The 16,296-nt window shown below is 54.5% G+C and overlaps 1 protein-coding gene across 1 annotated transcript; it reads right to left on the bottom strand.

The window, feature by feature from the left end:
• Positions 1-204: 204 nt before the first annotated feature.
• On the bottom strand, positions 205-15,173 carry RASSF5 (Ras association domain family member 5). The gene is made up of 5 exons (XM_041422600.1): positions 14,774-15,173; positions 5,313-5,426; positions 4,149-4,446; positions 3,699-3,814; positions 205-3,114 (listed from the first exon to the last, which is right to left on the bottom strand). The coding sequence occupies exons 1-5, from the start codon at positions 14,891-14,893 to the stop codon at positions 2,962-2,964; spliced, it is 801 nt and encodes a 266-aa protein (XP_041278534.1). The 5' UTR covers positions 14,894-15,173; the 3' UTR covers positions 205-2,961.
• Positions 15,174-16,296: the final 1,123 nt, after the last annotated feature.

Genomic DNA, 16,296 nt, shown 5'->3' with positions numbered 1-16,296 from the left:
GTAACAGTTCTGTCAGCCCCAGCTAAAAGATTAAATGAATGGAACACTTTGGTCAGGTCTTACAGATGTGGATGTTCTTTAGCTCTTTAACAGTAGGTTAGGAAATTTAAATTCACTTCTAGGAAGGATTCCTGTATTTCCCTTTAGACTAAATGCATTAAAGTTCCATAGGAGGGCACCAGAAAAAGAAGGTCAAGAGATTTCTTTAATTACTGACCGTTTTATTGTTATTGTCTCTTACACTGTCTGCATATGAACAAATAGTTCCAGAACCTTCAAAAAAAGCTGAGAGTGAGACATTTTGTAAAAATGCCATAGAATCACTAGGGAGTAGTAAAAATAAATTACAGCATTGCAAAAATGCATTTCACTTTGCCATAGAAGCTCTACTATTCCATCCTGTACACATTATTTTACAGGTTTTACAGTAGCCATGGAAAATAAACTCACACGACCTAGGCGAGACAATTGCTAACCAAAGGCACTGCCAACAGGATTTGCGCTTAAAGAAGGGGCAAATACTTCTAAAAACAGCTCAACTGACCCATGAGAATTTGAGTTTCAACACCCACCAACTCTTCAAATGCCCCTCATGTTGAAAAAAAAACCCAAAAGAACGAGCCCTGCTGGTGGCAGGAGGTTTTCAGCAGCATCCACAGTGATTGCATACGAAGCCATGCCTTCTACAAACTGTCAAAGACATGCTGGGGCCAGGAAGGGAGAGGGGACACTCACCAAAACAAAAACAAAAATAAAAAAAGAAAAAAGGAAACCTGCACAACTTTCAGCCAGAAAGAAAAGGGATTTCAAACCAAGCGTGTGGCTCTTCCCTCTGAGCCACCGGCAGTTTTTACAGCGCTCTTCCCCACAGGTGGAACTGAAGTATTTATACGGTGCTGTCAAGGCTCAAAGCACCAGATAAACGGTATTTAAATGACTCCACAAGTGAATAGTGAAGTGCTAAGTCTGCTTGTAGCTGGACAAACAGCCCCAGAGCACGGCAAGTGCTGCTCTGGGGCTGCCAGCACTTGTTAAAGGTCGTTGGGTGTAGAGTACAGTACAGCTGGAGGCTCCTCTGCACCAGAGCCCTGCGAGCAAACCCTCACTGCTGACCAGAACAGGAGCTGCAACTGAGCTTGGCAGAAAGTGGCTTTCACACCAACCGAGGGCTCCAAGTGATGCAGTTACTCTCATAAGGTTTAGAAACAAACATACTCAAAATCTGGAAAAAAAAAAATCCCAAGCAATCACCTTCCAGAAAGAAACAAAGCAGTTCCTCATCCCTCCCCGGACACATCACACCAGTGCTGTGGGGACAGGAGGGACAAGGCCTCTGCACAGCTTCCTCCTTAGCCCAAATGCAAAGTTTTCACACTTGAGGGAAAAAAAAGGCACTGAGGTAAATTTGAACTCCTCCCCGTTCCCCAAGAACTCGCTGGCTCCCCTCCCACGGGGTGCAGGTGGGATCCCAGCAGCCACAGTGAGCTCCATGGAGCCCACACCATCCCCTGTCCCTGCTCCATCCCAACCCAGGGCTGACATTCCCTGGTCCCTGGGCTGTGAACAGAGGGAGGGCTGGCCCTGGTGTGTGCAGTGTGCTCAGTATGGAGCACTGAGGGTAAACATGGGGCCCATCCCCTCCCCTGGGATCCCTGGAGCATTCCCAGCCTGGCAGAGATCCTGGCATGGCCTCAGCACCAGGAGCAAGGGCAGGGATGAGCATTCCCAGCCTGCAGCTCGAGGACTTTGCTGAGGGATGCTCAGGATGGCGTGGTGGCAGCCCTGAGACAGGCAGAGAGAGACTTGCTGTCCTCTCCTGGCTCCACAGAGAGAGCAAATCCTGGGAAGCTTCCTGGACGGGCAGGACAGCACCAGTTGAGAGTGGGGAGGGAGAACAGGGCACAGGGACAGCAGGGCTGGGACAGCAGGAGAAGGAGGAAGCCCAGGTGGGGTGAGCAGAAAGCATCCAAGGACAGTAATTCCCTTCCTTGGTGCCACCTCCATACCCCAGCCCTGGATGGGGCTCCTCTCCCTGGGGGCCAGGCGTGTTCACAGCTCAAAATCTGATTTGTGAAGGGGTTTTGAGCTTTCCTGGGTTCCTCTGATGGACACATATTGCTAAGCCTTCAACACTGAACCCTCAGCCTGTGCCCCAACCATCACCTTTACACTTTTCAAACAGAATTTCTGGAAACATAGGTCCCAATTCCTACCGAGTAGAGAACTGGTGAAACCCTGGCTAACTTGGCTAAGCATCAGGGACAGTTACTGTAATTCAGCTCTTTCCAAAATTAGAAGTCAAATAGAATCAAAATGAATTATTTTCCTGGGAATTACTATCACCAAGTTGCAATAATATTTACTAACAGACTGTTGGGGTGTTGCAGCTGCCTTGGTGTCCTAACCTGGCATTTCCCTGGCTGCCTCAGCCCTGAACAAGTCCAGGGCTTGGTCAGAGCTGCAACACCCACGTGGTTTGGTGCAACAACCTCCTCCCCTTTCCCTGCTGTTTCCTGTGCTCTCCTTACGAAACCAGAACTGGGCCACGAGGGCACTGTGGGCCACAGCACCTCCAAACAGGAACAAGCAGCTCGCTGGGAGGAGCAGGAGCAGCAAGAGCTGCCCTGCTCCAAACTTCAGCCAGCAGAGGGGTCCTGTTGGGTGTCACACCGAGAATTTTCCACGCAGCCTCTCCAGAGGACGGCACAGCTGGAAAGCCAACCAGCAGCTGTGTTTGCTTTGTTGAAGCTGTTTTAAAAACAGGCTTCCCGTTCTTGGACCAGCTCTGGTCCTGGGAGAAGAGGTTTCAGAAGAAGAAAATGAAATAGGATCATTTTAGGGGTGCTGGGAGCCAGTCCTTATGGAAGGTTGAAGAGGGAGAATGACTACTAAGGTGTCCTGAGAAGTCTTTTCATTAAAAACAGTCTCTAGCTTAGTCTAATGCCCAGTGCCTCCTGAAGGTTATCCAGGTTTGCCTCTGGCCTCTTTCAGGGTCTGTTGCAGTCTCTGTTTGAACCTCTCGTACTTCTTGTGCACTTGCTGGATTTTGTCCTTCTCCTCTTTCTCCAGGATCATCAGGAAGTTCTGCAGCTCTGGGATGGAGAAGGCGTCCCACTGCAAAACCAGCAAGAGGCAAAGTGAGCACTGGGCTTTGTGGGTTCTTACCTCTGAATCTGTGAGGAGGAGCAATAAAATACATTGAAATGTATCTGATCTCCAGGGATTTAACCTCGAGTGGTGAGGGATGGGATGAGGGACTACAGCATGAAGGACCATCCCAATCCTCCCACCCTACATGGGAAGCAGAATCCTGCAGGATGCAGCAGCTCCCAGCATTAGCTTCACTGTGGTGGGGAGCAATATTTCAACCAAAAACTGACTGTGAATTTATTACCTGAGTGTCCCTGGCTTTTACTTAAATTAGTGGATTACTTATAACAGTGCTCAGCTAATCTAATTAGTGAGGATTAACCCTGGGGTGGCACTGCCGGGTTCCATAAACAGATTATGGAGTGGCCATCAAAACTGGCCTCAGCATTTTCACAGCTCAAGTCTGAATTGTTGTAAAAACCCAGATCATTTAGGAGCAATAAAAGACCTCTTAGAGGGAAACAGCCCTTTTTGTGGTGCCTCTGCTACGCCTCTCCCAGCTCTGCCATGTGCTCCACATCCATGTGAAAACCAAGTCACCAAGGTACCTCAACTTCCCCGGTTTCGTTTTCCTTCAGCACAAAGCTCAGCACATCGGTGTCAGGGCCTGCCAGCAGCCGCAGGTACAGCGGGTACTCGGTGAGAGGGAGCTTCTGGAAGAGCACTGCAAGGACAGCAGATACCCCCCGTGAGATCAGGGCTGCCAGGGCAGAGGGAAGCTCAGGGGATCTGCTGGGGCATGGAAAAGGATGCTCAGGATCACAGGGCTGAGTCTTTATCACAGATTTACAACGATCCCCGTAAGGTTTCAGGTGGTTTCACCCCCTCAGAAATCATAACTCCCTGTTAACCCAAGCACCATCACCTCCTGCCGAGGTCTGGCCTTTGATTCACCTGGATTTAGGCTCTGCCTGCCTGACACCCCAGTGAGTCCTCCAGCACACCAACCAAAAGCCAAACTCCCCACCCCAGGCAGAGCTGCCAGGCCCTGAACTCACCTTGCCCATCTTTCCTCATCTCCTTGAAAAGTGCAAACTTCTGGGGGTTATCCACCACCATGAACTTCTTCAGCAGCGCCTGGATCACCTGGCCCACCGTGGTGGTGCTGCTGATGTGCAGCTGCTTGACGGCATCCAGGGGCAGGTAGAAGGAGGTCCTCTTGTCTGTCATCTCAGCCAGGTTCACCTCGTGGAGGGCATCGTAGATGGACTGGGCGCGGATCCCGGCCGGCACCGTCACCGGGCGCCGCAGCTTCAGGTGCACCTTGATGAACCCCGTGTAGGTCCCGTCGTCGTTCTGGGGCAAAGCACACAGGGATCAGGCTCCAGGCAGCTCTTCCAGCACATTTCCCACCAAAAGAAGCTGGGCTGCAGCGTGGGGTGACAGCAGGAGCTGCCCCTGCTCCGGGAGTTCCAGCGTTTCTCATTAATCATGTCAAAAATACCCAGTAATTTCGGGACAGTCACTGCTGGTTTTCTCTTGGTAATGACTCATCCCTTCCTCTCGCCTGTGGGATCTTGTTTTATTTCAAACCAGCCTTGCTACGAGGCAGTTATGGAAATTCCATTGCATGGAATTTGTAGTTGCACTTAATATGGATTTGAAACCCCTGGTTCAGCAGGATCTCCCAAACTTATTCCTTATGTTTTACTCCCCATGTAAGGGATTCTCACATCTCCACCTAACAGATCATCCCTGAATATCAGCTGATCCCACCACAGGTCTCTTACCCCACCCTCAGCTCCACAAGTTCAGGAATCAGGAGAAGAGCTGGTTCTGCACAGTGCACCCAGGAAACCCGGCAGTGGTGAGGGCAGAGCTTCTCCCTCTAGAAAGGTTTTGTGCTCCTGAAGCCACTTCCAACAGCTCACAGCCCCAGTTCCCCCGACTCAGCCCCACTGGGACAAGGCTTTGTGGCAGCTCCTTGCCAGAGATCAGTGCCAGCAGGAAGGGATGGAGGCAGGGAAGGGTTCCCTGGAGTGCCAGGGACACTGCAAAGCCCAGCAGCAGGAAAAGCAGCTTGCCAGCCACCCTCACCCCAGTGACACCTTCCCCAGCCACCCTCACCCCAGTGACACCTTTCCCACAGGCTGGCCCCGTGCAGGGCCCACAGGAGCCAGCACCAGGCTGTGTGTGTGAGGGGAAACCGGCCCAGGACGTACCAGTTTCATCACAAGGCAGTTGGTGACCTTTGCATTGTACTTTTCAATCTTCTGTTTGATCTCCTGGATGGTTGGAGGCTCAGGTTTTTCTTCTTCTACCGTTTGTGTCACATTCTGCAATCAGAAGAGTGGGGCTTTAGCTGCTTTGTGTGTTGGGTAATGCTCCATCTGTTCAGCCCCTGAAAGCAGGAACGGATCCTGCTCAGATCCTGAGCAGTGATGACGCAGGTGGGGAAGGTCCCAAATGTGCAGGATGCCACATCCCAACCCCAAATCACCTCTGACACCAGTGACAGGCAGTGGAGGGCAACACAAAATGCACCAGTTAGTGGCATGGAGCAGTAAAGCATCCCACTACAACCAGGGCAAAAAAAATCCAACCTTTAAAACCCACTTTCAAAGCAAAGCCACCTCCAGCTGCAAGCACTTATTTCCTTTTTGTAATGCAAGAAGAAAAAAATCCCATCCTATTTCCAGTATTCACGGCTCTGACTCCCCAAAACTCAAGCAGTGGGTTCACCCAGGCAGAACCTGGAGTTAAATCTCTCACTGCTCTTGTCCAAAGCTTGGGAAATTACAGCTCAGAGCAACAAAAGCACACGAGCAGCAGGCTGCCTGTGTGACTGATGATAAATCAGGCACTGCAACCCAGTCCAGGCATCCCAGCCCGTGGCAGGAACTGCTCGGTTCCCAGAGGGGAACAGAGGCTGCTGCTCGCCCAGCTTTGGGGGAATTTCCTCCAAAACCAACGGGTCTGACCTGTAGGTGGGTTCTGCCTGAAGGCCAGCATGGAAATGTCACTAATGAATAATCACAGAGTCATTGAGGTCAGAAAAGATCTCTGAGATGGAGTCCAGCTGTCAACACAGCACCATGAAGCCATATCCCCAAGTGTCACATTCAAAGCCTTTTGAACACTTCCAGGGATGGTGATTCCACCACTTCCCCCTTCCATGAAGAAATTTTCATTCCTATCCAGTCCAAACCTCCCCAGGCTCCCCTCCAGCCAGGAGGGCAGGTCTGCTCCACAGCCCTGCCTGCTTTATCTGCTCAATCTGCAGCAAACAAGCCTCTGTGTGTCTTGGGCAATGCTCAGCGGGCTGGATCTCCCTGCTCAGAGCTCTGCTGCCTCCTCAGAACTCACCACCTCCCCTGGTGACAGCCTGGAAATGCATTTTGCCCAGATTTTATGTGGGCTTGCTCAGAAGTTGGCATTAGCAAGGAGCAGGAAGCGTGAAGGGATGTGCCATCAAGGCTGGGAAGGCTCAGAATGAAAACTGTAACCTCTGAGAAGGAAAAAAAAGGGGAAAAAAGGCAGCTTGGGGAGCAGAGCTTGTTTCTTCTCAGGCAGCCCCAGAGCACAGAGGACAAAGACAAAGCAGGCTGTGAATAAGCCAATATTGCCCAAGGCTACCCATGGTATTTCTTTCAGGAGGAGAATCAAGCAGAGGACAATCTGAAACCATGGCTGCAATCTGGCAAGGCAGCTGCACTGCTGGGACTGGGCAGCCCTGGATTCACCGAGGCCATTCCCCAGTGACAGCTCAGCATTCCTGCATTTCCACCCCAGAGCAGCAAACAGCTCCAGACCTCTGGGTCCCCTCCATGGAGCAGGCACCCAGGGGACAGCAGTGACACTGGGGTGGCACCCAGGGGACAGCAGTGACACTGGGGTGCAGCCCAGGGGACAGCAGTGACACTGGGCTGGCACCCAGGGGACAGCAGTGACACTGAGGTGGCACCCAGGGGACAGCTGTGACATTGGGGTGGCACCCAGGGGACAGCTGTGACATTGGGGTGGCACCCAGGGGACAGTGGTGACACTGGGGTGCAGCCCAGCCTCCTCGGTCACTCCAAGAGAGGGAGAGGGGCTTTAAACAGGGGCATGGAGTGACAGGACAAGGGGTGATGGCTTTGAACCAAAAGAGGGGAGATTTACATGAGATATGGGGAGAAATCGTTCCGTGGGAGGGTGGCAGGCCCTGGCACAGGGTGCCCTGAGAAGCTGTGGCTGCCCCATGCCTGGAAATGTCCAAGGCCAGGTTGGAGCACCCTGGGATAGTGGAGGGTGTCCCTGCACATGGCAGGGGTGGGACTGGATGAGGTCCCTTCCCCCTAAGCACTGAAGGTTCTTTCCAACCCAAAGCATTCTATGACAATAAAAGCAAAGCTTTCCTGGGTTATTTGAGAACTGCACATAAAGTTTTTTTCCAGCAAGGTGATAAAGTTCTGGAATGTTCTGCCCGGGGAGGTGGTGCAGTCACCATCCCTGGTGTGTTTAACAAAGCCTGGATGTGGCACTGGGGGCCAGGGTTCAGTTGAGGTGTTGGGGCTGGGCTGGACTCGATGATCTTGAAGGTCTCTTCCAACCTGGTCATTCTGTGAATTCCCTGAATTCTGTGAAATATCCCTTTATCAGAACTCCCCAGTCTGTCAGAGTCCTTTGGCTCACACTATGCCAAGTCTTGGCCACACAAAGGTGCTGGGCTGGCAGGGCAGTCTTTAAAAATCATCTTTAGAAACCATGTTGAGGGTTGAGATTTTGAAAGTAGTATGATGGAAAAAGAAAAAAAAAAAAAAAAAGAAAAGCAACAAAACCCCCACATCCCTTCCCTATAAGTTAGCAGAAGATGAACTCTCAGAAAGCCTGCACTTCCTCATGTCACCCATGTCGCAGCACTGAGCCAGGCACAGCTGTGCTGCCCCTCACAGCGCTGGCCCCACCCCAACCACGCAGGGAGGGAGGGCAGGGGACCCCCAGGACTGTCCCCTCCTGCACACAGAGGGCTGGAGCTGCAGAGATGAGGGCACCATAGCATCATCCCTGGCACAAACACAGCCCAGCACAGAGAGCATCCATCCATCCATCCATCTATGGATCCATCATCCAATATCCATCCATCCATCATCCATCATCCATCCATCCCCCATCCATCCATCCTATAAGTTAGCAGAAGATGAACTCTCAGAAAGCCTGCACTTCCTCATGTCACCCATGTCACAGCACTGAGCCAGGCACAGCTGTGCTGCCCCTCACAGCGCTGGCCCCACCCCAACCACGCAGGGAGGGAGGGCAGGGGACCCCCAGGACTGTCCCCTCCTGCACACAGAGGGCTGGAGCTGCAGAGATGAGGGCACCATAGCATCATCCCTGGCACAAACACAGCCCAGCACAGAGAGTATCCATCCATCATCCATCCATCCATCCATCCATCCATCCATCCATCCATGGATTCATCATCAAATATCCATCCATCCATCCCCCATCCATCCATCCATCCATCATCCATCCATCCATCTATCCATCCCTCCCTCCCTCCCTCCATGGCAAAAGCAAGCCCAGCAGCTCTGCCTGTCCCTGTCACTGCAGATTTTCTCTCCCCAGGAGGGCAGGTCCCTCTCCTGGTGACATTCCCAGCAGAGGGACAGTGCCAGCGGTTCAGAGCAGCTCGGTTTCCATGGAGGGACACGGCACAGCAGGGCAGGAGGAGCCCCAGGGCCTCACAGCAGGCACACAGCACACGAGGAGAGTTTTGGCTTCCAAGAAACCCAAAGCACTCCCAGCAGGAGGAGGCCTGGCTCAGGAGCGCGTCACCGGTGTCACACGATGTCACCGATGTCACCGCACACTCCAGCACTGCCCAGCTGTGCCATCCTGCCTTCCCCACACTGGGCAGCTCAGGGGTACCTGCAGCCTGCCCAGCCCCCTCCAGCTCCCCCTCCTCCCACACCCTCCCGCTCCAGGGAAAGAAAGTTCTGATGATTTCCTTCATGCATCCATCCCACCATGGGCACAGTGACAGGACAGTGTCCTGATGAAACCTGGGGACACGCAGTGAAGTCAGGGGAGAAAAATGAAGGTAAACTCCAGCCAGCTGTCCCAGAGGATCCAGAGTGGGGCTACCCCAGCTCCAGGAGCTGTTTAGGGATGGGGGAGCCCTTAAGGGCACTGGGGATCCAAGGGTTCAACCCTTCACCTCTTCTTGCCACTCAAGTGATGCTCAGGCCAGGCAACACCACAAGCCCCCAGGCAGGGACCACCCATCCATTCCAGTCCTGCACACCTAAATATTCTGCTTTTCTGCTTCCAGACCCAAACCAGCCCAGCAGCACCGGTCCTGTGGTGCAGGAGCCCTGGGAAGAGCAGCCACAGGCTGGGAAGAGAAGCACTGCTCTTCCTGAGTGCACGACCAGATCAGCTCCTCACAAACCCCAACCTCCGGTTGTGCAAAGTTTCTGGTGCACAATCTGCAATTCTGCCTAAAGGAAGAAAAACAGAAGCTTTTAACCATAAACCGTTGCCACACTTCCTGTTGTACAGGGACAGGATGAAACGAGCTGGTAACAAAACCTCATCTCTGCTCTGCACCTCAGCCCTGCTGGGCCTGCAGCTTTCCTGGAAAACAGGGATGGGCCAGCTCAGGCAGCTGGGGGACCACCTGGGCAGTGGCCTCAGCACAGGGCATTGATGTGGCAGCCAGAGGATGGACACAGGACATTGGTGTGGCAGCCAGAGGATGGACACAGGACATTGGTGTGGCAGCCAGTGGAAAGGGGACAGGACATTGGTGTGGCAGCCAGAGGAACCAGCACAGGACATTGGTGTGGCAGCCAGAGGATGGACACAGGACATCGGTGTGGCAGCCAGTGGAAAGGGGACAGGACATTGGTGTGGCAGCCAGAGGATGGCCACAGGACATTGGTGTGGCAGCCAGAGGATGGAGACAGGTGTGGCAGCCAGAGGAACCAGCACAGGACATTGGTGTGGCAGCCAGAGGATGGCCACAGGACATTGGTGTGGCAGCCAGAGGATGGACACAGGTGTGGCAGCCAGAGGAACCAGCACAGGACATTGGTGTGGCAGCCAGAAAGGGCACATACCCTGTGCCACCCTCCTGTGTGAGCAGCAGGAAAGCCACGGGCAGCCCGAGCTGCCAGGAGAGCCCCACGCCTGCCCACGGAAATCCCGCACCAGCACTTGGACAGGAGTGAAGCACTGGCAGCTCGCTGGCCTCGCCCAGACTCCAGGTGGAGGCTTTGCCAGCCTGGGACACTGCCATGAACCAGCTGGAGAGCAGTGGTGGCTGCAGTGACACAGGGACACACAGGCTGCCAAGACAGTCTGGGCACGGGGATTTGGGACATCCAGACCCGCTGTGCCCTCCCCTGTCCTCCAGAAGCCACACTGCTGCTCAGCTGTAAGAAATCCCGATTGTAAGGAATGACTGCAGCCGCAGCTGGCACACGGGCTAATGCTCCACGGGACAAAGGCTGCCCGGGACCAGGGCAGGACCGTGGCACACAAAGCCCATGGCCCGGGGCTGGGCAGGATTCACCACCCGGCCCCCTCTGTGCAAGCCAGCACTCAGCTAATGAGCTGTAAACTCCTGCCAGGCTTTTATGGACAGCCCAGGGACCATCGAGATGATGGTGACAGCTCTCAAAGGAGTTCTAAGCCAAGAGAGGCAACAAGGAAACCTCCTGTGACAGATATTGCCATTTACAAGGATGCCAGGAGAAACACACCCCACATTCAAAGAGCACACTCCCTACAACCTCTCACCTTCTCAAGTCAACTCCCAACTTAAAAACCTTTAAAAACCTTTAAAGTGCAGCAGCTCTGCACCATGCTGGACCCTGTTTTTGGGAATACCAGCTCCAGGTGGGACCCAGGAGCTGTCCCACCTCAGTCCCACTCCAGGAGCTGCTGTGTGGTCCCAGCCTGGAGGACCAGCAGCTCAGGAACTGGGGCTTCACCAGCAAACCAGGCATGGGAAAGCAGCAGAGGCAGAAAGTCTGAGTGTGGGGGACACTCCCTGGAGCCAGGGCCACCTCCCTGCAGCCCCAGGGTCACCATCCCTGCAGCCCCAGGGTCATCATCCCTGCAGCCCCAGGGTCACCATCCCTGCAGCCCCTGGAACACCATCCCTGCAGCCCCAGGGACACCATCCCTGCAGCCCCAGGGACACCATCCCTGCAGCCCCAGGAACACCATCCCTGCAGCCCCAGGGACACCATTCCTGCAGCCCCAGGGACACCATCCCTGCCCTTCATCCCCAGTCAGTTCTCCTCCCCAGCTCTCTCATTAATGAATTTGCAGAGCAGAGCTCTGGGGATGGATCTGGCCCAGCATCACCACATTCTTGGCAGTCTGATCTCAGGCAGGAGTGGCCAAGTCCTCCCTGGTGTGCTTGGGCACAGCTCCATCCCTGTTTCCACCAGCCAGGCTGGGACAACTCGCATTCCCAAACCCAAGCTCTCCCTTTGGCTCCTTGTTCAGACTGCAGGAGCAATTCAGAGACCTCCTCTGAAGGGATTTTATGAGCTGGGCCATCAATCCTCAATTTTTCTGCTTATTAAGGAAAGATTTGTCTTAAAACACCAGAAAACAAAGCCTGGAGAAGCACATCTGAGTGTCCCTGGCTGTGGGGCTGCAGCTCAGAGCAGCATCACCTGTGACCACAAACACAGCCCAGCACAAGGACTGGAAATAAATGTGAATGCTCCAGATTTGAGTCAGAAATGTGAGAACCAACAGCTCAGATCTGTAAATCCAGCTGCAGCAGGGAGTGGTGACAGCTTGGGGACACGGGGGACAGGGTTGTCACCAGAGCTGGGACATCTCTGCTCTCACAGAGCTCTCCATCCCTGCACAACACCCAACACTTCCCCTTCAACACCCACTCCCAGGGTTCACAGCACTAAATTGGAAAAGGCTCCACTGCTCCAGCACAGACAGGCAGGGGAGAGAATCATACAGGAGATCTGGACTGAAAAAAAAACCCAAAAAACCTTAAATACCCCAAACATTTCCCTCCCTTTGAGAAATTCAGAAGAGGTGCTGTGGTTTGCTTTGGGGTTCAGAGGAAAAGGCAGCAGACAGGGGAAAGGGATGGCTTCTGCATTTCAGAGAGGTTACAGCAAGTGAAGACGGGCTCAGTGTTTTGATTGCCATGGAGATTTCACTTAGAAACCGATTTTCCTGCCACATCTCAGCTCAGCACTGAGAGCTGACAAGGTCCTCACAGGGAGCTTCATCTCAGGGGGCTCCAGGCTGGAGCTCCTCTGCATTGCAGCAGCCTGGCCATGCCCAGGCTGCCCACCCAGCCCCAGCTGATTCCCTGCACCCCACAAACCCACCCTGGGCACCAGCAGCTCTGGGACTGTGGGCAAGGCTGGGTGGGATCTTGGAGATGCCTTCATCCAGCCCTTGCTTGGGTTCTGCCCCTCCTGTGCTTCCCAGCCCTGGACATTCCCTTGCCCCCTTCCCTCTCTCTCATCAGCCACTAATGCAGGACTCCAAAGGCAATTCTGCAGAGTTTTAAGCAATCAGGCTTCAGGCAGAAACCACTGAAGCCATTCAGCTGGAGAGACCCAAAAAATGCAAAGTAATGGATCTCCAGGGATGGGGTCACATCTGAGATCTAAACCAGCTCTCTGCTAATGAAGAATGATTTCCCTGATGGTTCTGAAAATAAAAAGGAATTACAGCATTCCTAGAAAGAGGCTCTTCAGACTAATACAGTTGTTTCAATCACAAAAATGGTTTCTGTAATCCTACAGATCAAATCCCACTCCCTTAAGTGCCATGCAGTGGCCTGCGTGTCCCCTCCTACCCACCCACACCTCGTTTCCTCCCCAGAGATGCTTCCTGTGTCTTTCAGGACATGTTATCCATATTCATCCCTAAGTTATCCATATTTATCTTCCTCCTGCCCAGAGCAGGCCCTGCCCTGCTGCCAGCCTGCCCTGGGCTCAGGAATCACCCCTGGCACCCCAGGATGGACAATCAGCACCACCCCAAACACATCCACCAGGAAAACTCACTCTGGGGTCTCAGCTGATGTTTCCACCCTGCGGCCAGGAGCAGGTGGTGAAAAACAGAGCTGTTGTCACACACAGCTCTTGCAGGGGTGGAAATGTTCCACATTCAATAATTACCACTTTAATAAGGTGCCAAGTTGAAAAGAGAGGACATGGAGTGAATCAAAACCCAAGAAAGATGTCAACCACCTCCTCCGTGTCCACCAGCACCTCTTCCTCCTGCAGAACCTGCACCACCACCAACCCCAGACAAGCCATGAACCCCCCAAAATCTTCCTCCACCAAGGCCTGAGCACAGTTTCCACTCTTGAGAATCCACCTCCTCACGCAGCCCCATTACACAACACCAGCTGGGCTCAGGTTAGTGCGTGTGGGGTTGTTTTTCTCATGCACAGGAACCATTTCCTCCCCACAACACCAAACCCCTGAAAGGCTCCATCTTCTGTGGCAGCCTGAGCTCTGCCACCCACGCTGGTCACATCCAGGTGAGGGCAAAAAGGGGCTGCAGCAGCTCCTGACCCCTCTGGGAGGGAGAAATCCCAAAGAGCAACAGCCCCAGGCTGATTTCCAGAGGTGCCCCAGGATCTGCAGTGCCCTGGCTCAAACAGAGCAGCTCTGGCTGCACCAGCACCCCAATCTCCTCCATCTCCTACACAAATGAATCATCAAATGACATTTAAAAACCAGCAGTACGTGTCTGTTAATCATAGCGAGAGGGAGCTGCTGGCTAGCGGGGAATATCCCATCTTAAATCATTTCTGCAGAGAAATTCAATAAAATTCCCAGCTGACTGAAGCAGCCCCCCCTGCCCCAGCAGAGCCCTTGGAGCTGCTGCAGGAAGCTGAACCCCAGAGCACCTGCTGAGGGCTGCAGCTCTGCAGCCTCAGGTGCAAATACAGCAGAGGCTGAACAGGAACACGCCGGTGCTGGTGGTTTACGGGAGGATTTTAAGTGAAAAAGCTGCTCCCTGGGCCAGATTTGATCTCTGGGTGCTGCAGGGCTCTTGTTCCCGTGTGAAACTCCCACTTCTGCAGCAGCACCTTCTCCTTTTATGCTCAGCTCTAGTCGGGGCCCCAAAGTTCATGACAGGGATTTTTAATTTTTTTTTTATAGACATTTAAAAACTGTGAAGCAGCGTCGTTAATGCTGCTGAGACACAAACCTCATCCTGGGTGAAACACTGCCCAGCCAAACCCTCTGTCCTTCTCCGAGGCAGGCACACACAGCCCCAGGCTCCCAGAAAAGGACCACATTCACCACCGCGTTGATCAGTTCACAGATCAATTCCGCCCTGAACTTTCCTATCCACCCCACAGGTGCAATTTTCACCCACGGTGCAGATTCTGCAGGGCCAGACCCGCCGGGGAGCCGGACCCGCGGCTGCCAGCTGCCTAAAAAGGATTTCACCTAACGCTGAACCAACACACACACCAGAGCCGGCTCCTCCGGGAACGGGGAACCCGGCGTGGAAAAGGCTGAGAAAAATCCCCAGCGGGGCAAACCCCGCAGAGGAAAGGGCAGGAACCCCTCCTGGCCGGCAGCTGTGCCCTGAGCCCTGTCCCAGCTCCTTTTTGGCAGCCCCGCAGCCAAACGTGCGGCAGCCGCGCATCCCCGGCCCTGCGCACGAGTTGCGTTACCTTGGCAGGGACCTTGCTCTGCGCGCTGCGGAAGAAGGAGGTTTTGGCCGTGAAAAAGCAATCCTCGAGGTCTTCATCCAAGCTGCAGTAGCCGCTGCTCATGCTGCTGCCGATGGTCATGGGAGCCGGGCAGAGGCGAGGGGCTGCGGGCGAGCCGGGGGGCTCGGGGGGCCGGCGAGCATCGAGCCCCGCGCTCACATCCCCGGCTCGCCGCTCATCTGCGACAGCTCCTTCTGCTCATCCTGCCCAGCTATTCCCGCTTGCCAGGCAGCCCTGCCGGGTAACCCTTCCCTCGCCTCGCCTCCCGCTCCCGCCTCCCTGCGCAGCGGCGCTGGAGCAGCATGGAAGGGGCAGAGCTCCCAGTTCGCTCCCAGTTCGCTCCCAGTTCGCTGCCGCCCCGCTCGCCGCTCCCGGGGGTGCCCGCGCAGCAGCAGCAGCAGCATCGCCTCCCCTTCCTGCCCTCGCCTCGCACTGCCGCAGCCCGGCCACTTCCTCTTGCAGAATTTGTGGCCCCGCTCGCAGCAGAGGTGCTGGGCTTGGCCCCGGCCCCTGGGGAGCCCTGGCAGCGCCTTGGAGAGCCGAAACGCGGTGCCACGGAGGGTTGCGGGGTGCTCCGTGCCTGCTCGAGCATCCCCGGGAGTGCCGTGGTTCCACCGGGGGGAATCGGGGTGGTGGGGATGCAGCTCAGACCCCCTCGGGGTGCCGGAGCCCCTGGCCATCACCAGTGGGTGCCTCTCCATCCTGCAGCTGATTTCAGAGCAGCAGGAGCAATTTCAGCTTTGACTGCAGCCCAGGACAAAGCTTCAGCTCCTGGCTCCTGCTTTTAGAGCAGCCGTGACCTTCCTGCTTGGTGGAGATCACAGGGGTTTGTGGGGCTGGGCAGGGGAAGGGCTCTGCTCCCCACAGGATGCCACGGACAGGGACAATTCCATGTCCAGCCTGGCCTTGGGCGCTCACAGGGATCCAGGGGCAGCCACAGCTGCTCTGGGCACCCTGTGCCAGGGCCTCCCACCCTCACAGGGAGGAATTTCATCCCAATATCTCATCTCAACTTGCTCCTCCAGGGCTCCAAGACCTTCCCACAAGCCACCACCCAGCACCAAAACCTCTCCTCCTGACAGATTGCAGATGTTGCTCCAAACCCTTCCAGCTGTATCTGCTGAAGAACTTCAATTACTCCAAGGCTTTGAGAGCTCCGTGCCCACCCCAGCAGCATCCCCTGAATACCAATGGGAATGTAGATGGAGAGACTGGCAACATCTGCATCTCAGACAGAGGAAGGCAAGGATCCAAGGGCCTTATTTACAGAGGGAATAAATAAGCCACGTTCTTATGGCAGCAGTGCATCCCTGCAGCAGCACAGCCCCCTCTGCTCCACAGAGATAAATTTAGAGGAGAAAGAGGCTTAAATTGAGCATGTGCAACACCAGCAGAAAGTGAGGGTTGGGAGAAGCAGCACTGGGGTCTTCTATGAAGCCTCAGCCCAGAAGTTTCCCAGGGATAAATTTAGAGAAAGAGGCTTA

This window comes from Onychostruthus taczanowskii, unplaced genomic scaffold (genome assembly GCF_017590055.1).
Source record: "Onychostruthus taczanowskii isolate IOZ18803 unplaced genomic scaffold, ASM1759005v1 scaffold74, whole genome shotgun sequence".
NCBI lineage: Eukaryota > Metazoa > Chordata > Aves > Passeriformes > Passeridae > Onychostruthus > Onychostruthus taczanowskii.
Note: the sequence above shows the minus strand (reverse complement) of the source record. Positions and strands in the feature narration are given on the sequence as shown.